General features: G+C 40.3%; 1 protein-coding gene across 1 annotated transcript in view; it reads right to left on the bottom strand.

The window, feature by feature from the left end:
• The window catches only part of stip1 (stress-induced phosphoprotein 1), a 36901-nt gene that overhangs the window by 10338 nt on the left and 707 nt on the right, over positions 1-25856 (bottom strand). Inside the window, exons 2-9 of the mRNA XM_069894032.1 lie at positions 19905-20114; positions 19512-19653; positions 11496-11637; positions 7934-8102; positions 6856-6982; positions 5305-5407; positions 4411-4531; positions 1452-1548 (exon numbers count right to left, since the gene is read on the bottom strand). Of these exons, the coding sequence (XP_069750133.1) occupies positions 1452-1548; positions 4411-4531; positions 5305-5407; positions 6856-6982; positions 7934-8102; positions 11496-11637; positions 19512-19653; positions 19905-20114 (1111 nt within the window). The remainder of the gene's footprint in view (positions 1-1451; positions 1549-4410; positions 4532-5304; positions 5408-6855; positions 6983-7933; positions 8103-11495; positions 11638-19511; positions 19654-19904; positions 20115-25856) is intronic.

Here is a 25856-nt window from a genome sequence, read left to right as displayed (position 1 = left end):
ACAATTAAGGTACCTATCAGATTTTTATCAAACAAGGGAAAAACCAGACTGGACGAGACTAGAATTAGATAAAATAGGGGAAAAGATACCTGAACACATATTATATAAATGGGACGAAAAATTGGTACAACATAGAACTTCTCCAGTATTACACCATCTCCTCAATATATGGAAGAAGATTCATGTAGAAAGAAATAAAATAAATTATCAAATACCAAAACTAATATTGACGCAAAATAAGCTACTCCCTTTTACAATAGACAACCTTTCCTTTAGAAAATGGGAAAAAAAAGGGATTAAAAGAATAGAAAATTGTTTTTCAGGAAGTAGATTCTTATCCTTTGAACAAATGAGAGATAAGTACAATATAACTGGAGATACAGCGCTGGCATATTACCAACTGAGATCCTACTTGAAAGATAAATTAGGAAGCAATTTGAGTTTACCAGAGGGAAGTAACCGTGAATATGTGATTACAGATACAATGTTAATCAAAAGATTTATAACAAATATGTATATCAAACTGCAAGAAAAGGAGAATGAGGAAACAAATGGTAAAACTAAACAAAAATGAGAACAAGATTTAAATATAAAGATAAAAAAGGAAACATGGGAGAAATTATGTTCTGGAACGATGAGAAATACAATAAATACGAGGCTGCGTATGATACAATATAATTGGTTACACAGACTATACATTACACTGCAAAAGTTAAATAAATGGGATCCAACAGTATCTGATAGATGTTTTCGATGTAAAAAAGAAAGGGGAACAACAATTCATGCAATCTGGACATGTGAGAGAGTAGAAAAATTTTGGGATGATCTCAATCAGATATTAAATAAAATAACAGAAAACAATATACCAAAGAATCCAGAGATCTTTCTCCTAAGTAACATAAAAAATAAAGAATTTGGAATTGACTTGGAAGATGCACAAAAAAGATTTGTCAAGATAGCCCTAGCCGTAGCAAAAAAATGTATTATGTCAACCTGGAAATTGGAAGATAATTTGAAAATACAACAATGGTATATAGAAATGAATAAATGTATTCCATTAGAAAAAATAACATATAGTTTAAGAAATAATATTGAAATATTCGAACAAGTATGGGAGCCTTACATTAAATACAATAGCGAAAACCTACCGGGAACAAACATTACCTAAGTTGATGGAAGAAAAGAAAAGAATGGACTCAGTAGAATTTCTGGTGTATTTTTGTTGAATGACAACATTGTCTGACTGAATTAATGCAACCTAGATTGTATACCTAAAATGGATGAGAGGGGGGGGTGGGGGGGTGGCTTGGGAGGAGGGAGGGGGGGGAGAAAAAAATCACTGTAAATGTGTGGAAAAGAAAAAGTGTATATCATGGTTATTGTGATTTATGGTGTGAAAAATAAAAAAATTTATATTAAAAAAAAAATCTACATTTTTTCTCTGACGTTACCTTTCTGGAAGAAATCGTTGCCTTTGTTTTTCTCTTCCAGAGCGAGGTCTGGATTAATATACGCAGCCTTCTCTGCATCCTTGAGTATCTTCTCAGCCTGGAAAACAGCAGGTTATTTTGGAATATAAAGCCAAGGTTGGCAGAGCAGGTGAACAAATGTGCTGAATCTTTCACAAGAACTCAAAGATGCAGACATCAGGATCCTTTTTATCGACAACAATGTGGCATTCAACACCATCATCCCCTCAAAACTGATCAGCCAACTCCAAGACCTGGGACTCAACACTCCACTGTGTAAATGAATCCTGATTTCTTCTCCTCCAGTGAGGATTGGCAAGAACATCTCCTTCACAATCTCCATCAGTATCAGAGCACGACAGGGATGCAATTTTACCCCCTGCTCTTCTCACTCTACACCTACTGTTATGTGGCTTGGTACGACAAGAACACCATCTGCAAATTTGCTGACGATACCATGGTAGTGGGTTGGATAAAGAAAGGTGATGAGTCAGCAGACAGGAAAGATTGATAACTTGGCTGAATGGTGCACCAACAACAACCTCACACTCAATGTCACCAAAAACCAAGGAACCGATTGTTGACTTCAGGAAAAGAAAACCAGAGGCATATGACCCAGTGATCATTGAGGGAATCAAAGGTGAAGCAGGTGAGCAAATTTAAGTTCTGGGAGTCATTATCTTAGAGGATCCATCCTGTGGCCAATACACTAATGGTGACGTGAAGAAAGCATGCCTGCGCCTCTACTTCCTCAGGAGTTTGCGGAGGTTTGGTATGACATCAAAAACTCTGGCAAATTTCTAGATGTGTGGTGGAAAGTATGCTGGTCAGGTATAGGGACACCAATACCCTGAGCGTCAAGCCCTGCAAAAGGTAGTGGACATCACAAGCAAAACCCTCCCCACCATCGTGAACATCCTTAAGGGACGCTGCCCACATGACCCAGTGCTCACCCTATTCTCACTGGTGCCACCAGGAGAGAGGTCCATGTGCCACAAGACTTGCACCACCAGGTTCAGGAACAGCTGCTCCCCCTCCACCATCAGACTCCTCAACAACGAACTCAATCAGGGACTCATTTAAGGACTCATACTTTAAAAAAATTATTCTCTCTGTATTGCACACTTTGTTTACATTTCTTCATTTGTTTAATTGTATAAGTGGTATAGTTTTTTTTCCTTGCATTATCAGCAAGTAATTCTGTCTCGCCTGCAGGAAGAAGAATCTCAGGGTTGTATGTCATGTATGTACTCTGACAAGGAATCTGAAATCGAAATGTAGGAATAAGCACGCCAAGGGAAACAGTGGACTGGAAGCAGAAGGATCAGGTCCCCAGCTCCTTGAAAGTCACTGCGCAAGTGTCCAGAGTGGTGAAGGCAGTGGAACAATTGGCGTAGCGGTCAGGGCAATGCCTTTACAGCATAAGCGATCAGGACTGGGGTTCAAATCCCGCGCTGTCTGTACGGAGCTTGTACATTTTCCCCGTGTCTGTGTGGGATATCTCCGGGGAGCTTTGGTTTCCAGCCACCATGGCCTGTGGCCATGCTGTACGTGTGTCTAAATAGTATGCTTGCCTATTTTGAGCAGGGTATTGACCACAAAAGCAAGGAAGTCATGTTGCAACTTATACAAAAGTTTGGTTTGGCTGCACTTGGTGTGCAATTCTGGTTGCCCCATCACAGGCAGGATGCAGAGGCTTTGGTACAAAAGAGATTTGCCATGATGGTGTCTGGATTAGAGGCTATAAGCTACAAGAAAAGACATAACAAATGGGCCATTTTGTCTGGAGAAGAGGAGGGCGAGAGAAGACTAAGAAGTTTATAATATTATGAGAGGTATTGACAGAGTAAAAATGTCATGTACTGAACATAAAAATGCAGGAGGAACTTAGCACATCTCTCAGCGTCCATCGGAGGTAAAGATGTATAACCAACATTCCAGGCTGGAGCTATAACTTGATGAAGGACTCAGGGCCGAAATGTTGGTTATATATCTTTACCCCCAATGCACAGTGCAAGACTTGCTGAGTTCCTCCAATAAGTAACTAATCATAGCAGCTACAGACTTTCGCATTTCACCACATACTAGAAGGTAATGGGGTGGGGGGGAGGGGGGGGTATTTTAAAGGAGACATGCAAGGCAAGGTTTTTTTTTTTAAAAAAAACAGAGTGACTGAAATGGGCTGCCAGGAGTAGTAATGGAACAGACACAATTAGTACCACACATACTGGTGTAAAAATCGATACCACGCAAAATTATTTTTGGCCACAAAATCTGGAGTTTTCCACGTATCCCGTGTAAAAGTTGACCCATGTCTCTCACCTTGGCCCCAGCTGCCCTCCCATTGGGATCTTCCAATGCCTCGAACGTGGACTCACACCTTGGCCCCGGCTGCCTGCCCATTGGCGTACCCACCTCTAACGACACAGATACTTCCCGCTATCCCGACATCCCCCGTGGTTTTGTTTCGCAGACTATTATTACTTTAATTCATTGTGTTTTTTGTTCATTATTCATTTAGAGATTATTTGGACCTGCTATTGATATGGTATTTTGGATTGTAGTGTGAATTTCAACCCCTTAAAAATAGTATCTATGCTATAGTTAACTCCATAAATTTAACATTAAAAAATGGCCTATAAAATTTGGCTTTTGCATGTAAAGATTTTAAAGATGCTTCTAGTCATGAATATACAGGGAATTGAGAGGTAAGGAGCAGAACTTTAGTTTAATTTGGGCCACAAAATTGAAGGTATGAAGCAAACTGATTTTAAATAACTCCCTTCACTAGTTTTAAAAAGACAAGGGATGGAGGCAGTAGAAAAAAGGCAATATTCCCAGGCTGGATCACATGCACCGAAACCAACTGGGTACGTATTAATTCCCACATCAAGGTCACCCAAGCTCAATAAAGTTATGCAGATGAAGAAAGACTCCTTACTTGTTGACATTTCTTCAGGACCTCAGGAGTTCGATGTTCCGCGAGGGACTTGTTGTAGAATTGAACTGCCTCTTTATATTTTTCTTGTTTAAAATAGGAGTTGCCAATTCGTGCATATGCTCTGGAAAGATGCAAGAGATAAATGATATTTAAGTGGTTTGCACTGAAATCAACAGTAGATCATTCAAATTATCATTGCATTTATTCGCTAACTGGGGCGGCAGTTAGTGCAGCGGCTAGCTCAACACTATTACAGCGCCAGCAACCCGGGTTCAAATCCAATGCTGTCTGTAAAGAGTTTATACCTTCTCCCCGTGTCTACATGGTTTTCTCCGGGTGCTCTGGTTCCCTCCAAAAACATAGGGGTTTGCAGGTTATTTGGGTGTACAGTAGACTAGTACAGTACTCGGGGATCGAGTCGGTCTGGTTTTTCAGATTCTTGGACAGTACTTTTAAAATTCAAATTTAAGGAGGAATAAAGAAGAGGTGAACAGGTAAATTTTAAGTTTATTTACTAACAAATAGAGCACGCTTCATTTACCAGTTTTAAGAAAAATTAAGTCAACAAGCGTGGTCGCTCGTTGCTGATGTGCTGACCCATGCATGCACACAAAAGCCTACTGAATTTAAAAAGTTTGAGAGTTCTCAAAGTCCTGATTCTTGGGTGGTCAGGATTTCTGGACTTCTATTGTAACTGGGTGGGCCAGAAGGGGCTGTATATTTTGCTAACTTCCCTGGTGCCCTTTGTCCATTCAAAATATTCTTACTTGCTTTGCCACGCCTTACAAGAATCAAATGAAGTCAAGAATAAATGAATCACATTCCTACAAGGCTACTCATTGATATAGTTTTCAGTTACTGAAATTCATCTTGGACTGCAAATGGGTCACTTACTTCGCAATTTGTCTGTAATCTTCGCGGTTTTCTCTCCCCACATCAATGGCCTTTTCACAGGTTTCACGGCATTTGTCAAATTCATTCTGCTCAAAGTACACAGCTGCGCAAAAAGAATGTGTCATATATCCATCTGATTCTCATGAAAGATCAGTTTTTAAAAGCGATCTTGTATCATTTTGATCCCATATTTTGGCATCATGCATCAATCTGAGCACAGCAATGAACATTCCCCTGTATCTAGGACTGCTACCTCAAAACAAGCTGTAAATAAACAATTAAAATAAAATCCATCCAATAATCAAGGAGTAAATATCCAGGTATTTCACACCCTTAGAGCAAAGATTCAGTGTGCAAGGAACATACTAGTCATTTTCCCATACTTCTCTCTGAAGGAAGTGAATCTTAAATTCTCTGCCCGATGGTGGATGAGGCCATCATCAAATACATTTGAGTGAGAAAAACATTTGAAAGATTGAGGAATTGATGGCTATGGTAAACTGGCTCAGGAGGAGAAGAGGCCAACAGAGATAAGCCATGTTCACACTGAAGGTGGTACAGGCTAGAGGGGCCTGATGACCTACTTCGACTGCAAAGGTAGATTTCTCAACATCTACTTGAATGGATTAATTGGCTGGACATTTAAAAGCCTTAGCACATGGCAAGATTTCATAAGGTAGCATGTTGAGTATAGCCAGAGTGGCATGGTTAACATCGCAGTTAGCGTAATGCTGTTATAGTGCCAGCAATCCAGGTTGAAATCCGGCCATGTCTGTAAGCAATTTGTTAATTCAAGTTTATTGCCATCTGATTGTACAAGTACAACCCAACAAAACAAGGTTCTTCAGTCCTTGGTGCAAAACATGCAGACATACAACTAGACACAATATACAAACAGACAAACAATACATATGCAGGACAAGCATTTCAACTATACAAGTAAATATATAAATAAATGTTGCTTTGTTCATGAGAGTCATGTGAACAGTTCCTTTGGTTGTTCAGCGTTCTCACTGCCCATGGGAAGCTGTTCCTCAGCCTGGTGATGCTGGCTCTGATACCCCTGTATCACTTCCACGATGGAAGCATCTGAAAGATGCTATATGCAGGTGGGAGGGGGTGCTCAATGATCTGTGCACCCTCTTCAGACAACGATCCCAGTAGATCACATTGATGGGTGGGGCAGGGTGGGAGAAAAGCAGACCCCAGTGATCCTCTCTGCCATTCATGGTTCTGTGGATTGTTCTCTGATCCATTTCTCTGTACCAACCGATACAGGACAGTCTCCCTGTGTTTCCTTCAGGTGCTCTGGTTTTCCCATCTTTTCAAAATGTACAGGGATTGTAGGATAATTGGGTATTTGAGTGGCTCAGGCTCGTAGGCTGTAATGGCCTGTTACCATGCTGTACTTTACATTAAAAAAATGTAAAAGCTGATGGGGTTTGACCACTGGTGAAATTTCAGGATAAGAATAAAGGGTACTGCTACAAATGTGCACCCAATTCTCTTTTTTAAACAAAATTCTCCAAAATAATCCCATGCTATCCTTACCTGCTTTGTTGGTTAAATACGTCATACTTGTGGGATCATGTCCTGCTGCCTGATCATAATGTTTTAACGCTGTTGCAAAATCCTTCTTTTTGTAGGCTTCATTGCCCAATTCTTTCTCTTTCAATGCCTAAAGATTAAATTTAAAATACTTATTTCATGACGGCTAAGAAAAATTGATAATCAAGATTGGAGGGATTGTGGGCAGTGAGGAAGGTTTTCAAAGTTTGCAGAGGGATCTGGACCAGATGGAAAAATGAGCTGAAATGTAGCCGATGGAGTTTAATGGAGACAAGTGTGAGGGGTTGCATTTTGGAAGGACAAACTAAGGTAGGACATGTACAATAAAAGGAGTGCGGAAGAACAAAGGGATTGGAAAATACAAAAACAATTCCCTGAAATGTGGCATCACAGGTAGATAGGGATGTAAAGAGAGCTTTTGGCATATTGGCCTTCATCAATCAAAGTATTGTGTCTAGGAGTTGGGATGTTATGGTAAAGTTGTACAAATTTGGAGTATTGTGCGCAGTTTTGGTCACCGAACTACAGGAAAGATATCAATAAGATAGAAAGAGGTCAGAGACGATTTACTAGGATGTTGCCCAGACTTCAGAAAATTAGTTACAGGGAAAGGTTAAATAGGTTAGGACTTTATACCCTGAAACGTAGAAGATTGGGGAGATTTGATCGAGGTATTTAAAATTGAGGGGTATAGAGAGAGTAAATGTAGGTAGACTTTTTCCCACTGAGGGTAGGTGAGATACAAACCAGAGAATATGGGTTAAGGGTGAGAGGGTAAAAATACAAGGGGAACTTCTTCACAGAAAGTGGTGGGAGTGTGAAATGAGCTGCCAGCTGAAGTGGTGAATCCATGCTCAATTTTAACTTTTAAGAAGAATTTGGACAGGTGCATGAATTTGAGAGGTATTGAGAGCAATGGACTGAGTGCAGGTCAATGTGACTAGGCAGAAAAATGGTTCTGCACAGACTAGAAGGACTGAAGGGCCTGTTTCTGTGCTGTAATGTTCTATGGTTCAGAGAAGCCATGGTGATCAGCGAGCCATTTTGGATAGTGCGGAACCTTTTTTTTATTCTCAGGAAGGTCCTCTTCCATGGGCTCTGGTTTAGATGGTTTTTTGGGCTGAGGTGGTGGTCGAACGGGAGGCTCATCATCATCATCCTCTGCACCTTGCAGGTCTATCCCAAGCAAAACACTGAGAGTTGTCATAACTCTGGGATCTTGCAGTTTCCTGAAAAAACAAAGTTGCTTTCTATATTCATTTATCAAAACGCTTAGACAATATCTGGAAGTCTCTTAAAATATAGGTCAACTCCAGAGATGTGGATTTAGCATCCACCCAAGATATTTGCTGTTAATTTTATACTACTACCCCCGCCCTCTCACCAAACCATACCCGAAATTGGGACCAACACTTCTCTTGATGGTTTGGAGACAGAAATAAGATCCTGGTCTATTCATGAGTGATATCTGATTTTTAAAAATGGTGGCATTGTAATGGCAGCACTGCTGCTGGTGCAGACCCGTGGAGGGTGGGGAGGGGAGAGACAGTGCTCCTCCACAGGGTTTTATTGCCCAGACCAATTGCTGATGCCTCCCTGTAGAGTTTAAATGAACTGTTAAAGGAGCCAACGGAGGTCTATTTTAAAATCCTATGACCACAGGGTCTGGGCCCAAGATGGCGGCACGCATATTCAGCGGCTGCCTCAGGGTTTGCAGACTCCGGGAAAGCAAAGGATTAGCGCAGGGCACCAGAAAACAGAGAGACCACCCCACCCACCCACTCTCCCCCAAAACGTTGGAGGAGAAGCAGAGGGGACGACCCTATGGGATGTGACCGCTGCAGTGAACCAACAAAGGGCTCTACAGCTGGTGAACACACAAGTGGCGGGGTATTAGTGACTAGAGTTGAGGAATCTACACTGGCTGCAGGCAACTGTGGACTGCTGGAGGCTGACTGAAATGGTACCATGAATGGGAACAGGGGTGACGAGGGCTTCCTGATTACGTCAGAGATTTGGATCTGGAACCTGAGTTGCCGATGGTTTGGTCTGAAGGCTGTGGAAACGCTGAAGGAGAAATCATGGACACTCACGACTCTGGGGCATCTCTTTTGCTACCCTTTCTCTGACTGTAAGGGGCGCTGGACAACTTATGCTGATAATGAATTTTTGTCTTGCGGTAGACTAAAGGAAATTTCAGGCAATGTTACATTTTCTGTTTAATTACATAACATAAAAATAATCTTGAATCTTGGCAAGAATCAAATGGCTCCAAGATTGGGAAGGAAATCCTTCTCAATGAGGTGAGGTGTACAAGAGCTATAAAGAGCAAGGAGCTGAGAATTTGAAGGAGGACTACAAGGAGTGTAGAAAGAATCTTAAGAAAGAAATTAGAAAGGCCAAAAAAAGGCACGAAGAGGCTTTGGCAGACAGAGTAAAAATAAATCCAAAGGGTTTCTATAGGTACATTAAAAGTAAAAGATTAGTGAGGGATAAAATTGGACCCCTTGCACTTAGCTAGGATAGGCTGAGTGAGAAGTCAGAGGAAATGGGGGAAATTTTGAATTATTTCTTTGCCTCGGTATTCACTAGGGAAAAAAATATTGAACCAGTTGAAGTAAAGAAAAATAGTGGGGAGGTCATGAAGCATACAAGGATAACCGAGGAGGTAGTGATGGCTGTGTTGAAAAAGATAAAGGTGGATAAATCTCCGGGACCGGACAAAATATTCCCAAGGACACTCAGGGAGGCTTGTGGACAGATAGTGGGGCCATTAACAGAGATATTTAGGATGTCACTGGCCACGGGGGTAGTGTCAAAGGATTGGAGGGTTGCGCATGTGGTTCCGCTGTTTAAGAAAGGGTCCAAATGTAAACCTGGGAATTATAGGTCCGTGAGTCTGACGTCTGTGGTGGGCAAGTTGATGGAAAGTGTTCTGAGGGATGGTATTTACAAATATTTGGAGGTACAGGGATTGATAGGGAGTAATCAGCATGGTTTTGTCAGGGGTAGATCATGCTTGACAAACCTGATTGAGTTTTTCGAGGGGGTTACAAAAAAGGTTGATGAAGGGAAGGCTGTGGATATTGTCTATTTAGACTTTAGTAAAGCTTTTGACAAAGTTCCCCATAGGAGGTTAGGAAAAAAGGTGGAGGCATTAGATATAAATAACGAGGTAGTGAAATGGATTCAGCAATGGTTGGATGGGAGGTGTCAGAGAGTAGTGGTAGAAAATTGTTTGTCCAATTGGAGGCTGGTGACTAGTGGAGTTTCTCAGGGATCGGTCCTGGGTCCACTATTGTTTGTTATATATATTAACGATCTGGAAGTAGGGGTGGAGAATTGGATAAGCAAGTTTGTGGATGATACAAAGATTGATGGTGTTGTGGACAGTGAGGAAGATTACCGTAGATTAAAAGGTGATTTAGGAAGGCTGGAGGTGTGGGCTGAGAAATGGCTGATGGAATTTAATACAGATAAGTGTGAGATGTTACATTTTGGAAAGGCAAATCTAAATAGGTCATATGCATTAAATGGTAGGCTATTGAGATGTGCAGAGCAACAAAGGGATGGTAAATAGTACCCTCAAGGGATTTGGAATGTTGGCCTTCATAAATCGGAGTATTGAATTCAAGAGTAGGGAGGTTATGATGAAATTGTACAAGGCATTGGTAAGGCCAAATTTGGAGTACTGTGTACAGTTTTGGTCACCAAATTATAGGAAAGATATAAACAAAATAGAGAGAGTGCAGAGAAGGTTCACGAGAATGTTGACAGGATTTCAAGGTTTGAGTGACAGGGAAAGGTTGTGCAGACTATGGCTTTTTTCTCTGGAGCGTAGAAGATTGAGGGGGGACTTGATAGAGGTGTTTAAGATTTTAAAAGGGACAGACAGAGTAAATGTGGATAGGCTTTTTCAATTAAGAGTGGGGGAGATTCAAATTAGAGGGCATGGTTTAAGATTGAAGGGGGAAAATTATAAGGGGAACATGAGGGGAAATTTCTTTACGCAAAGGGTGGTGGGGATGTGGAATGACCTTCCGGAAGTCGTGGTTGAAGCGGGATCATTGGTTACATTTAAGGATAGACTGGATAGTTATATGGAGAGGAGAGGACTGGAGGGGTATGGACCGGGTGCTGGTCAGTGGGACTAGGAGGGTGGGGATTTGTTACGGCATGGACTAGTAGGGCCGAACTGGCCTGTTCTGTGCTGTAAGTGGTTATATGGATACCTGACATTCACACGAAGGAGGCCCCCCATACCACCCCTAGGGAAGTTCATTGTTCATCAAACACTATGGGTCGCCAGTTACACAACACACTGAAATTCAGCATCTTTTACAGAGACAGAGGTGACATGATAGGCTAAGAGATTAAATTAACATTAGTATACAATTGCTTAAATGCATTTCCATCAATATCTACCAAATAGCATTCCTTTCACCCGATTTAAAATGTTTCTTCTATAACTATGCATTAGTAACTGCAAATAGATATAAGCATTCAGTAGGCAGAACAGCAATTTAAAAAAAAGCACTAATATTAAATGTAAACCAATCTTCTATCAAAGAAGAACTCTTCCACATCTTAACAGAACAATTCAACTGGGAGACAACACATACATGGCTAAGTCGGCTGGTTTATTTTTCAACTGTTCAATCAATTCTTTGTAATGAGGATCACTGAGCAAGGCCCTTGTCCTGGGGTCACTCTCCAGTTTCTCGTACAGATTTGGAGAAGCAAATGGGTTCATGAATTTCTTTTCTGAAAAAGAAACAAACTTAATTATGGTAACATCAGAGAATTCCCTTCTGCAAGCACTTAAAATTTGGATCATTCAGTAAAATTCATTAAGCAAAGCATCGGAAGAGCCTTTTTAATTCAGTAAACAGTGAAACATCCATTTCTCAGAGATTGAATACATTATTAAATGCAGGATCATGCAAAGCTTAACCTCTATTACCTCAACATTGTGACAGGATGGAAAATAGAAGTTGATAAATGGCTTTGGTTTTCGAAGCATGGAAGAAAGGCATCTACCCTGTTAAATCAAAATGTTATTAAAATGTTGCATTGTGAACTGCTCTACTTTCTTTGCCCCCAACTAGTTTCAAACCTAATGTGGTGCAAGATTGTGTTTCAAAACACATGGGAACAGGACGAAGAACAAACTTGAGGAATTTCCTTGCAATGGAGCTCGACTACAAGCATGTGTTTCAGAAGTCATATCAGCTTAAAGAATAAAACTTCATGAATGGCATATACACCGCATGAGCCACTCACACCAGCTCTATTTGTTTTTGGGTCACTGGTTGTTTCAACTCAGCAACTTTTTTTTGTTCACAGGAAATCAAGTACAACATTGCAAACTTGACCCAACATTAAGGCATCCATTGAAGAGATCTATAAGAGGCACTGCCTCAAGAAGGCAGCCATCATAAAGTACAAATCTGCTACTTTCAGGAAGAAGCAACAGAAGGCTGAAGACCAGCACGTCCAGCTTCAAGAATTATTTCTTTTCAACCGCTATCAGGCTCTTGAATGTCCCTTACTAATCATAAGCCAACTCTGACCCCACAACAAGGCCTGTCTGCAAAATTGTAACACCACATTTTTCTGGTTAAATCAACTTTATCGTTCATACCATACTCGTACAACAGGTTGAGATAGTGTTTCTCCAGGACAACGGACCATATTTACATAATAATAAATTAAGAAATCAGTTAACATGTTAAAATATTAAGGTATTAAGACGTATACATTGAAAGTCCACGGCAAACTATCCACATCTGTACTGGGTGTTCAGAAGCCTGATGGCTTGGGGGAAAAAAAAACTGTTTCCCACTCCAGACACAAGGGGCTGAGTGCTACAGTACTTCCTGCCAGATGGCAGAAGGGAGAACAGTTTACATGCGGGATGTGTAGAGTCTCCACAATGTTTATTGTTTTCTGCCCGCATCAAGTGTTGTCCATGTTCTTCATGCTAGGAGAGGTTCCCCAATGATCTTTTCCACTGACTTCACTATCCTCTGCAGGTTCTTGCAGTCCAAGGTGGTCCAGCTTCCAAACCAGATGGTGATGCAGTTGCACAGGATGCTCTCAATGCATCCCCTGTAGAATGTAGTAAGGATGGAGGGTTGGAGATGGAATGACCTCAGCCTACACTGGAAGTCGAGGTGCTGCTGGGCTTTCTTGGCTATGGAGCTGGTGTTAAGAGACCAGGTGAGATTCTCCGGCAGCTGCACTCCAAGGAACTTTGTGGTTCTATGGCATCTCTGAGTATTTACAATCACTTTTGTAATTATCTCTTTATAATTTAATGTAGACTACAGATCAACCCCTACTTATGATGGGGTTCGGTCCTGCGGCTCGCAACGCAAATAGGAGTCTACCTGTACAGGTAAACCTGAGCAGCTCTTGCCGGGAGGCTGATGTACCCGCTCCTGTCGGGAGGCAGAGATGGCGCCTGGTAACTAGGGGCATCACTTTGCAACTTACAATATGATCAGATTGTCGCTACTCTCTCTCCCTCCTCAGCGCCGGCAATCTGCGCACACGTTCAAAAATCACCTTTTTAAATATTAAAAAATGGCTTGGGTCCGACAAAGCACAATTGGGAAGCAATATGCGTGCGCTGATTGGACGGAAGCATTTCCTTCAGAGAAAGAAAAGCAACCATGTTGATATAGGTCAACCCCGACTTACTTTTATTCAAAATGGATTCTGATCATCATAACTTCAGAACATCTCAAGTCAGGGTCTATCTGTTCTGAATTTTTTTTTAAAGTAGCTGTTTGGCTGCAGCAAGAACTTCAGTGCACATGTACTTCGTACCATGTACATGACAATAACCTTATCATTTATCACTGGGTTGTAAATTCCACTTTCCTTATAGTGTGACAGATGATAGATGTTTTTTGGGAGATAAATTGGGGCAGTTTTTTTTAAGCGTAGGTCACATACAAACACTTTAAAACAGATCTTATTTAAAATACTGGACCTCTGCTAATGTTGGACAGGGCAGCTCCAAGAGCCTTTACAAAAGCTTTGGAAAGTGCCCAATAAACTTTCAAAAGTCAAAAGATGAAAGAACTTGTCAGAGCCACAGGCTGTCTGGAGTATAACTTGCTGTTCTAAGAGGGTCATGTGGTTTTGCAAGCAGAGCGAGAGGTGGGGGGGGGGGGAAGAGGTAAATTCAGTTCTGCAGCGCTACAGTCAGCAGCAGCAGCTGGGACTAGAACAGGACAAGCTAGAAAGCTTGTGGAAAAACCTCATTTGGAAGACGGGTTGTGAGTGCTTAGTTCAGCCTGGTCAAAGCCCTTGTGGTTTATATAAGAGGAGAGGACTGGCTACCTAATGTTTCACATGAAATAAGAGAAACAAAAAGGAACTCTGTGGTGACCTGAAAGAAAGAGGTTATCATCTTGAAAACCCTGATGGGGAAAGTTTCTTTAGCAAGACACTGAAGTGGCTGGTTACAAGTGAACAACAAATCTCTCTGAAAACTGACAAGAACCTTCCTGAGCAGTAACCATTTACCTTTCAAGCACCAAAACCTGGTGAACTTGATAAATGTTAAATTCTGTGCACAGTATAAGAATTGCCTGCAATCAGTAAACTTGGAGGAACGAGAAGTGAGATTGGACTGTGAACCAAAGAACTTCTCTGAACTTACACACACATTACATACACGGGATTAAGTTAGGTTAGTTAAGTTAAAGTGTGATTCTGTTTTCATCTTTAAAGATAATTAAAAGCAACTTTTGTTTAACTAACAATTTATCTTGGTGAATATCTATTGCTTCTAGGTTTTGGTGTCTTCTGAGCTCGTGACAATAGGCCAATCCTCAAAACCTAAAAATGTCCCCTCAAACATCATGGTAGTCATACATGCCAGGTCTTAAATCCTAACCTTGACGGAGAAGTCTCAATAATACTGCAATCTTCCCTTCCCCCTCACAGCATCTCTGAAGTGTCCTGGTCAGGACCTAGGCGCACTCTACTACCTACCTTGTGCTGACAACCTGGCTCACCCACATCCAAATGGCAACAGTGAAAAGAATGTACATGATTTTTAAAAAATATAATATTTTATTTTTCACACTGTGAACCATATCAACCAAAATATATACAAACATTTCTCATTAGAACTACACAGTGGCATTTTCTCCCTTTTTTTCCCCCCTTCCCACCCCCCTCCAAAACCAATAAATATTCAACATATACAATAAAATCATTAAACAATGTCATCACACAATGAAAAATAAACCAGAAAATTGTGTCATCTACTTTTATAGACTGGATCAAGTCATTTTGTCTTCTTATCATTTTAGGGGGTGAAGGTCTGAGGCAAGCCCTCTCTGTTATGTTCCATGTATGGTTCCCAAATTTGTTCAAATAATGTGACTATTTTTTTAATTATATGTTATTTTTTTCCAATGGAATACATTTATTCATTTCCATGTACCATTGCTGTATTCTCAGGCTCTCTTCCATTTTCCAAGTTGACATTATACATATTTTTGCTACTGCTAAGGATATCATAATAAATCTTTTTTGCGCTTTATCCAATTTGAGGCCTAATTCTTACTTCTTATGTTACTTAGAAGATAGATCTCTGGATTTTTTGGTATGTTATTTTTTGTGATTTTATTTCATATCTGATTTAGATCTTCCCAAAACATTTTCACTTTCGTACATGCCCAAATTGCATGTACTGTTGTTCCCGTTTCCTTCTTACAGCGAAAACATCTATCTGATAATGTTGGATCCCATTCTTTTAACTTTTGATATATAACCTGTGCAACCAATTATACTGTATCATGCATAACCTTGTGTTTATTATATTCTTCATAGTTCTAGAGCATAACTTTTCCCATGCTTTATTTTTTATCTTTATGTTTAAATCCTTTTCCCACTTTTGTTTAGGTTTATAGTTTATTTCATCATTTTCCTTATCTTGCAGCTTAATGTACATGTTTGTTATAAATCTTTTAATTATCATTGTATCTGTAATAACATATTCAAAGCAGTTTCCTTCTGGTAATCTCAATCTGTTTCCCAATTTATCCTTTAAATAAGCTTTCAGTTGATGATAAGCAAACATTGTACCATGAGTTATTCCATATTTGTACTTCAACTGTTCAAATGTTAATAAATTATTTCCCAAAAAACAATTTTCTATTCTTTTGATTCCTTTTCTCTCCCATTCTCTAAAGGAAAGGTTATCCATTGTAAGAGGGATTAGTGGGGTTTGTGTCAATAACAATTTTGGTATTTGGTAATTCATTTTTTTCCTTTCTAAGTGGATCTTCTTCCATATATTGAGTAAATGATGCAGTACTGGTGAGCTTTTATATTGCACCAGCTTTTCATCCCACTTATAAAGTATATGTTCTGGCACCTTCTCCCCTATTTTATCTAGTTCTATCTTAGTCCAGTCTGATTTTTCCCTTGTCTGGTAAAAATCTGATAAATACCTTAATTGTGCTGCTCTATAATAATTTTTAAAGTTTGGTAACTGCAAACCACCTTGGTTTCGTCTCTGTTAATTTATCTAATGCTATCCTTGGTTCCCCCCCCTCCCCTTTCCACAAGAATTTCCTTATTATTCTCTTTAGTTCATTAAAGAATTTCTCTGTTAAGGAAATTGGCAACGATTGAAATAAGTATTGTATCCTTGGGAAGACATTCATTTTAATGCAATTTACCCTCCCTATCAACGTTAGCGGTAATTCTTTCTGATGTTCTAAGTCTTCCTGCAGATAGTTCTTCATACTCCTTCAATTTCTTATGTAATTCTTTTATTGATATTTCTGACTCTGTTCAGTATATTATGATGTCATCTGCAAATAAGCTGATTTTATACTCCTCGTCCTTTATTTTTATCCTTTTTATTTTATTTTCTGTTCTTATCAGTTCTGCCAATGGTTCTATTGCTAAGGCAATAGAGGGGGATAATGGACATCCCTGTCTTGTTGACCTACTTAATTTAAATTGGCTTGATACATATCCATTAACTGTTACCTTCGCCAACGGTCCATTATATAATGCTTTAATCCAATTAATATATTTTTCTGGTAGATTGAACCTCTGTAATACTTTAAATAAATAGTTCCATTCTATCTACTCTGTCAAAGGCTTTTTCTGCGTCTAAAGCAACAGCCACTATTGGCATCTTATTTCCTTCAACTGCATGAATTAGATTAATAAGTTTACAGACATTATCTGCTGTTCGTCTTTTCTTAATAAATCCAGTTTGATCTTGTTTTACTATTTTAGGTACATAATCGGCGAATCTGTTTGCTAATAATTTTGCTATTATCTTATAATCTGAATTAAGTAGAGATATTGGTCTATATGATGCTGGTGTTAATGGATCCTTCCCCATCTTTGGTATTATTGAATTATTGCTGTCTTACATGAATCTGGCAAGTTTTGTGTTTCTTCTATCTGGTTCATTACTTCCACCAGGAGAGGAGGAATTAATAACTCTTTAATAAAATGTTTTATAGAATTCTATTGGGAATCCATTCTCTCCTGGTGTTTTATTGTTCGGCAACTTTTTTTAATATATCCTGTACTTCCTCTATTTCAAATGGTTTTATCAGTTTGTTATGATCCTCTTGCAATTTCAGCTAAAAACTCTTCTATTTTATCATCTTTATCCTCGTTCTCAGTTTGGTATAATTATTCAAAATTCCTTAAAGTTCTCATTAATCTCTATTGGGTTATATGTAATTTGTTTGTCCTTTTTCCTTGATGCCAATACAGTTCTTTTAGCTTGTTCTGTTTTAAGTTGCCAGTTCGTAATACTTTTGCTTTCTTTTCATTATGTTCTTCTCCTTTACATTTGTAATGTTTCATATTTTATTTTTTTGTTTGCCAATTCTCTCCTTTTTGTTATATCATCCCTTTTTACTAGTTCCTTTTCTATATTTATTATCTCCCTTTCCAATTGTTCTATTTCCCGATTGTAGTCCTTTTTCATCTTAGTTACATAACTTATTCTCTGCCCTCTAATGAAGACTTTCATTGCATCCCATAATATAAATTTGTCTTTCATTGATTCCGTGTTTATTTCAAAATATGTTTTAATTTGGCGCTCAATAAACTCCCGCCTTTTAAGTAGCATGGAGTTTAACCTCCATCTATATGTTCTTGGTGGGATGTCCTCCAGTTCTATTGCTAATAATAAGGGTGAATAATCAGATAGTAATTTAGCTTTACATTCAGTTTTCCTAACTCTCCCTTGAATGTGGGTTGACAACAAAAACATATCAATCCTTGAGTATGTTTTATGCCTACTCAAATAATATGAATATTCCTTCTCTCTTGGGTGCTGCCTCCTCCAAATATCCATAAGTTTCATTTCCTGCATTGATTTAACCATAAATTTGGCCACTTTATTCTTTTTGCTTGTCTTTTATCCAGTTTTATCTAACATTGGATTCAAATTAAGGTTAAAATCCCCTCCTATCAATATATTTCCTTGTGTATCTACAATCTTCAAAAAAAATCCTGCATAAATTTTTGATCTTCCTCATTAGTGCATATATATATTAAGCAAATTCCAAAATTCTGAATATATATGACACTTTATCATTACATGCCTCCCTGCTGGATCTATTATTTCCTCCTCTATTTAGATTGGTACATTTTTATTAATTAATATAGCTACACCTCTAGCTTTTGAATTATATGATGCTACCACTACGTGTCCTACCCAGTCTCTCTTTAATTTGTTATGTTCCATTTCAGTTAGATGCGTTTCCTGCACAAATGCGTATCTATTTTTTCTTTTTTTTTCAGTAAATTTAATAGCCTCTTCCTTTTAATTTGGTTATGTATTCCATTAATGTTTATAGTCATATAATTCAACGTGGCCATCTCATATCCTGTTTACACCTCATTTCTGCTTCCTCACCACCACCATCCCCCTTTTCCACCTCTCAGTTTTCCCTTTTTAAACTCAATGTATGACAACACATTTAAAACATAAAATGCTCCAATTCCCACATCCAATATTACCTTAACCCCAAATGCCCCGCCCCCCGAGTTCCCCCTTATCCCTTACTGGGCAACCACAACTCCCCCTTCTGTTTGGATTGCAAACGTCAACTGGTTTTGCAGTGACGGTTATTCTCTCCCTCCACCCCAGAAAACTTTTTCCCCCTTACTTCCTTCCTTCCCTTCTCTTTCCCTTCTTTAGTTCTTTATATATACATGGTTTTTACATCATTATATATACTTTAATTGCTGTTCTTCATTCTTATTGCATCTCAAGAATGCACCTGATTGAAGGACATTGCCCATTCGACAAGACAAACCTGTACCTGTCCAAAGTCTCAGCGCTTCCCCGTGGGATCCATCCACCCGGTCTGACTGCCATCGGCTTTGCGCAGGTTTTAAATGGCCCGTTATAGGGGCCCATTGTGGTTTATTTTAAAATATGCTCATAAAATTAAAACCTTTCTAGGATGATCTGGGATTAAAATATTGCAACAGCATCACTTCACTGGTCAGTGGCAAGTGCACACCGGTCATCCTTTACAAAGAGGATCACTGAAAGCTTATATTTTAAGTGGAAAATTTGGGTGGGGTTGTCCAATACATGAGCATCTAAGATACTTTCTTACCTGCTAGCCTGGCATCTACATTTTGCATTCCATCTTTCAGCTGTTGATTCCCTGGTTCATGTTTTAGTCCCTCCTCATAGGTTTTCTTTGCCTCCTCAAAGCGATTGAGGAACTCCAAGGCCGCCGCTTTCCTGGAGTACCCCTAAATGGCACGAGAGAAGGAATAGCATAACCTTGCACACTGTTATCTATCCACTCCACTACACCCATGGAATTAAACCTGACTGTCCGCAACATCTGATGCCCCGTGAATGTCATAGCAGTATTATTCGTATTCGGATCGCTGCTAGCTCCATCCCAAGTATCTCATCCTAAGCTAAGATGGATAGCCCATGTCCGCAGCAGACACACCAGTCTTCAGCCCAACCTCCCTTTCCCTAGTTGTAGCTTTACCTTGCCCCACTCCGGCTTAACTGCGACAGTTTTGCAGCCATCTTCGTAGGCTTTCTGATATTCCCCCTTTTTGGCATAAGCAGCTGATCTGTTACTGTAAAGGACATGGTTCTTGGGGTCCAGCTTGATTGCTTCACTGTAACATAGGATGGCATCATCTATCTTCCCAGCACTGAGGGCTTGGTTACCCTTCCCCTTCAGTTCATTCACCTAACAGGAGAGAAAAGAGAGATTGCTTCAGAAGGTCTTTTCTACAAGCCTAGTATCTATTACTAATCAATTCTTATTAGTCAATAGGTTGAAACTACAACATAGCTATTTTAAGTTCAACACCTATTGTAATTAGTGAATTGATCCACATTCAAGATCTTATTAAAATTTTGCATGGTCATAGAATGAAATTGACCCCCCCAAAAATTAACTGGGAACACAGCAACAATCATGAGTAACAAGAATAAAAAAAATCAAGTAGAATTGATTGATACAAATCCACACGGTCAATTCAGGACAGAAATTTTAGAAGCTCATTCAATAGGGAAGAGGATTTTGACTGCTGGTCAAGACTGCACCCTCAAATTCAAGGTATAAAGGCCTGCACCTTCAGGAAAACTACTTGTTAGGCTCCAATCAAAAACTTCACAAGCTTTCTTTCAAATATTGAACTGTGTGAGGAACAGGAAAAAAAATCCATGAAAACCAAATGAAATTTAAAGTTGATTACATGCTCTTGAGAGCACCATAATTGATTATAAATGTTGACAAAGACTTCTACATGTGCACCTGAGACTTGAGGAATAAAGAATCATTTCTCATGATGCCTGGCATCAACAAACAGCTTTTTAGTCAGTCCCTCAGAATTGAGAATGAATTGCTTTCATTCTGATTTTTGTGCCTTCTGATGAGGCTCATGTTGGAATTGCACACTATGGACAGGCAGGTTGGTTTTGAGGTGAGGTGCTCCTGCTTGTGACGTTATAGCTCGGAGCACAAACCTGATTGCTCCTTCGCTTAGAAGGGTCATGGGCCAGAGTTCTCCAGGAGTCAGTGGAGGATGATGCAGTTTTTTCCCCCCCAATATGTCTGAAGACATTTTTGAACCTGTTCTTCTGTCTCATCTATATTATATAGGCAACATCTCTTCAGGAATCTGAAGTCAGGCTCACAAATGATACAGCCAGCCAATAGAACAATTGAAAAACTGACCAATAAGCGTGAAATAGAAAAGTTTATTACACCAATGCAGTCATCAACTCACAAATGAGAAACAGAATTTATTTTCATGAACTTGTTTTGCAGGAGTGTTGCAGAGCAAACATCTATATAAACCATCTTACAAAATAAATAGAGTGTACAAAAAGTCAAAGTACGGCAGTGTCTAGGGTTTATGGATCATTCAGGAACTGACATCAGAGGGGAAGAAGCTTTTCTTGTCCCGCTGAGTGCTCGTCATCAGGCTCCTGCACCTTTTTCTTCCCGATGGTACCAGAGTGAAGAGGGTATGACCTGGGTAGTGGGGGCTCCTTGAGGGTAGAATCTACTTACTTAAGACACAACTTTTTGTAGATGTCCTTGATGGAGTGAAGTTTGGTGCTTGTTATGTTGCAAGGCAAGTTTGCAACCCTCTGGAATTTTTTTTTAAAATTGCCCTAAGCATTGGCACCTCATAGCAGACAGTGATGCAACCAGCCAGAATGCTCTCCGTGGTAAATCCGTACAAGTTTTCAAGAGCCTTCTGTGACATGCTGAATCTCCTCAAATGCCTCACAAAGTACAGCCACTGCCGAGCCTTCTTCTTCGTGACTGCATCGACGTGGAGGTTCCAGGACAGATCCTCGGAGATGTTGACCCCCAGGTATTTGAAGTTCTTGACCCTCTCCACTGCTGACCCCTCGATGAGGACTGGTTCATGTTCTCCTGACTTCCTTCTGAAGTCCACAATCAGATGTTTCATTTTGCTAACGATGAGTGCAAGATTGTTGGTGCGACACCACTCAACTGGCTGATCTATCTCCTTCTTGTCTGCTACCTCATTGTTGCCTATGATTCTGCCAACAACAGCGATGTCATCGGCAAATTTCATAACAGAATTAAGAAGCAAAATGAATAGGATAAAAAAAATTACAATTAACAATTGAAGAATTTTTTTTTTTTTTTTTACAATCTAACTTTTTTTCCACAGCCATTACGGTAAACTTTCACCCATTTACTAATGAAGTACAGGATTTCTTAATTTTTCAAAGATGTATCACAAATTAGCATTTTCCATGTCCTTTTCAAATACTATATAGAGAAATGCAAGTACCAATTTTGTGCTGCAGATTTACAACAGTGAAAAAACAAGCACCCAAATATCGTGAATCAAGGGTCAGAGGCCTAATAAGGGAAGGATGCAACTTCAAATGAGAATGTTCAAAAGAAGACATACCTTTTTCCTGGAATTAAAGCCATCTTGAATAAATCCTAGAATTTAAAATAATTGGTTTTTTTTTCTTACCCCATTTCATTGCCACTTTAATACTAATTTCAGGCAACTCACTAAAAGTGCAATTTGAGGTCTTCAGGTTACAAATGGCCTGGCTTTTATCCCAATTCTTCTGTACATTTTTAAGGTATGATGGGATTATAGTATATATTCCATTTGTTTAACTGTGGATAGTGTTAGGGTGGTTATTGAATGAAATTAAGAATTATAGCAAGTATATATAGTGTTATAGTATGGGTCACAAAAAGGAAACAAACTTTTGTTTATCTGCAAATCTGACACCCTCCACGCAACAAAGACAAGATTCCCCTTGTCCTTATCTACCACACATCAGCCTCCGCATTCAACAAATCCTCCTCCACCATTTCCGCTACCTTCCATGCGGTTCCACTACTACATACATTTCCCCCTCTCTGCCTTCTGGAGGGTCCACTCCCTCCGTGACTCACTTATCCACACCTCCCTTCACTCCAATCATCCCATTGGTACCTACACTTGTGACCACTGGAGATGCTCTACTTGTGCCTACACATCCTCTCTTAGCACCATTCAGGGCCCCAAACAGTCCTTCCAAGTGAGGCAACGTTTCACTTGTGAATCTACAGAGGTCACCTATTGCATCTGATGCTCCTGCTGGGGTCTCCTCTAGATCAGAGACTGGCAGATCGGTTTGTTAAGGCATCTCAGCACTGTCTGCTGTAATAGCATGGTCACCCATTTCAATTCTCCTTCCCATTCCCTTGCTGACATGTCTGTTCATGGTCTCATGCACAGCCAGCTGCAAAATGGAGGAACAGCACCTCATCTTCCATCTGGGCACCCTCCCACTGGATGGCATTAATATTGATTTTTCTGGCTTTTCATGCCAACCTCCCAACTCCCCCTCTCCCCCCAGGCTGCTTTTCCCCAGCTTCATCTCTCTCCCTTTTCCCTCTGTATCCTTTCACAGACAAAAATCAATTCTCACTGCCTCTTATTATATCCAATTAACACCTTTTGTTGATCTGGTCTCCTCCCCAGCCAGCATTGCAGAGCATTCTGAGCATTTTGTTCTTGGATTATTCCTTGAAGAGCTCAGGCCTCAAAGCATTGGCAATATATCTTTATTTCCTATGGACGCTGCAAGACCGGGTGAGTTTCTCCAACATTAGCTACAATCACAGCATCTGCTGTGTTTCACTTGATGTAATAATTCTGCCAAGACAATTCTGGAAAACACAAGGCCCCTCAAAATTCCAAAACACACCAGCAACGACGACTTAATTTGAGGAGTTTCTGTTGTTCAAAAGCTGACGAATATTTAAACTTGGAATGTTGCAGCAAGAATTGCTGAGGCTGGGGATGAACTCCACAATCCAGAAATACTCACCATGGACTTCCCTTCCATGTCAAGAGCAGACACATACTATAAATAGCCGGAGCTGGCATGGAAGGAAGGATTTCATGCCTCCCTTTCCCCATTCAGTCAATAGCAAACCCAAGTCAATGCCAGATTTAAACAACAGCATTCCAGCCAGACCCATTCCCCACAACTTTGTACATCCCCCTGCCATGCCTTTACGAATATGCTAAATTCAACTCCAAAGAAAAATAAGAACACAATGCTGGAGAAACTCAGCAGGTTAGTTTGCTTTATATAGCAATATCTTTATATACATTACCGAGGCCAAAACGTTGGTTATGTACTTTTATCTTTGCTATATAAAGTACTGTTTGACCTGCTGAGTTTCTCCAGCATTGTGACTGCAGAGTTTCATGTTTTACCTCAAAAGAAAAATAGTAGTTTACCATGGCACCAAAACCTTTTAATGTTGGAAGGGAATCAAGAATTTAATTCATTTGAATTTAAATTCCTAATATTTGTCCAAACTATTGAATTACAATGGGGAGGGGCATTAAAATCCCATACCCACATTTGAAGTGGTGGTAAAATGCAAGCTCAAAACATTCCGCTTCTCAATGAAGCAAAATAATATTAATGGGGGACTGAACAGCTCTCATGTTAACTGGTCCAGGATTTTATTAAACAGTTGATCATTTAAATCTTCAGATTCAGATACATTTCTCAGAGTACATAAATTACACATATAACCCCGAGATTCTTTTTCCAGCGGGCAAAGAAAAAAAATTACCACTTATTCATAGTGCAAAAAAAAAACCTGTTCTCAACGTACACCTGTAAACAAATTGAGAAATGTAAACAAATTGACTATGCAATGCAGAGAGAATTTTAAAAAATCAATAAAGTGCAAAAGTAAGAGCTGTTAAGTGAGTCCCTGATTGAGTTTGTTGTTGAGAAATCTGATGGTGGAGGGTAGTAGCTGTTCTTGAACCTGGTGGTACAAATTCTGTGGCACCCAGACCTCTTTCCTGATGGTAACAGCGCGAACAGAGTGTGTGCTGAGTGGTGTGTGGATCCTTGATGATTGCTGCTACTCTCTGACAGCAGCATTCCCTGTGGACGTTCTTGATAGTGGGGAGGGTTTTGCCTGTGATGTCCTGGGCAGCGCTCACTACCTTTTAACAGGGCTTTACACTTGGGAGCATTGGAATCCCTGTAACAGACCGTGATGCAGCCAGTCAGCATCAGAGGTACTTGTGTTCCCATACCAGATCGTGACGCAGCTAGTCAGCACGCAACAGTCAGGGGTATTGGTGTCCCTGTACCAGACCATAACGCAGCTAGTAAGCACACAACAGTCAGGGGTACTGGTGTCCTCGTACCAGACAACTATGCAGCCAGTCAGCATGTGATGGTTGGGGTATTGGTGTCCTCATAACAGACCATGATGCAGCCAGTCAGCATGTAACAGTCAGCATGTAACAATCATACTGGTGTGCCCGTTCCAGACTGTGACACAGCCAGTCAGCTCCTGATGGTCAGGGGTATTGGTGACCCCATAACAGACTGTGATGTAACCACTCAGCACGCAACAGTCAGAGGTACTGGTGTGCCCGTTCCAGACTGTGACACAGCCAGACAGCTCCTAATGGGTCAGGGGTACTGGTGTCACCGTACCAAACCGTGACGCAGCCAGTCAGCAAGTAAGTCAAGGGTACTGGTGTCCCCGTACCAGACCATGACACAACCAGTCAGCTCCCGATGGTCATGGGTATTGGTGTCCCCATAACAGAGTGTGATGCAGCCAGTCAGCTCCCAATGGTCAGGGGTATTGGTGGCCCCATAACAGAGTGTGATGCAAAAGTCAGAGGTACGGGTGTCCCCGTACCAGACTGTGACATAGCCAGTCAGATCCCAATGGTCAGGGGTATTGGTGGCCCCATAACAGACCATGATACAGCCAGTCAGCACGCAACAGTCAGGGATATTGGTGTCCCCATAGCAGACCGTGACACAGCCAGTCAGCACGCAACAGTCAGGGGTACTGGTGTTCCCGTACCAGACTGTGACACAGCCAGTCAGGTCCTAATAGTGAGGGGTACTGGTGTCACCATACCAGACCGTGATG

Source organism: Narcine bancroftii, chromosome 8, assembly GCF_036971445.1.
Source record: "Narcine bancroftii isolate sNarBan1 chromosome 8, sNarBan1.hap1, whole genome shotgun sequence".
Taxonomy (NCBI): Eukaryota; Metazoa; Chordata; class Chondrichthyes; order Torpediniformes; family Narcinidae; genus Narcine; species Narcine bancroftii.
This window is presented reverse-complemented; position numbering and strand designations above follow the sequence as displayed.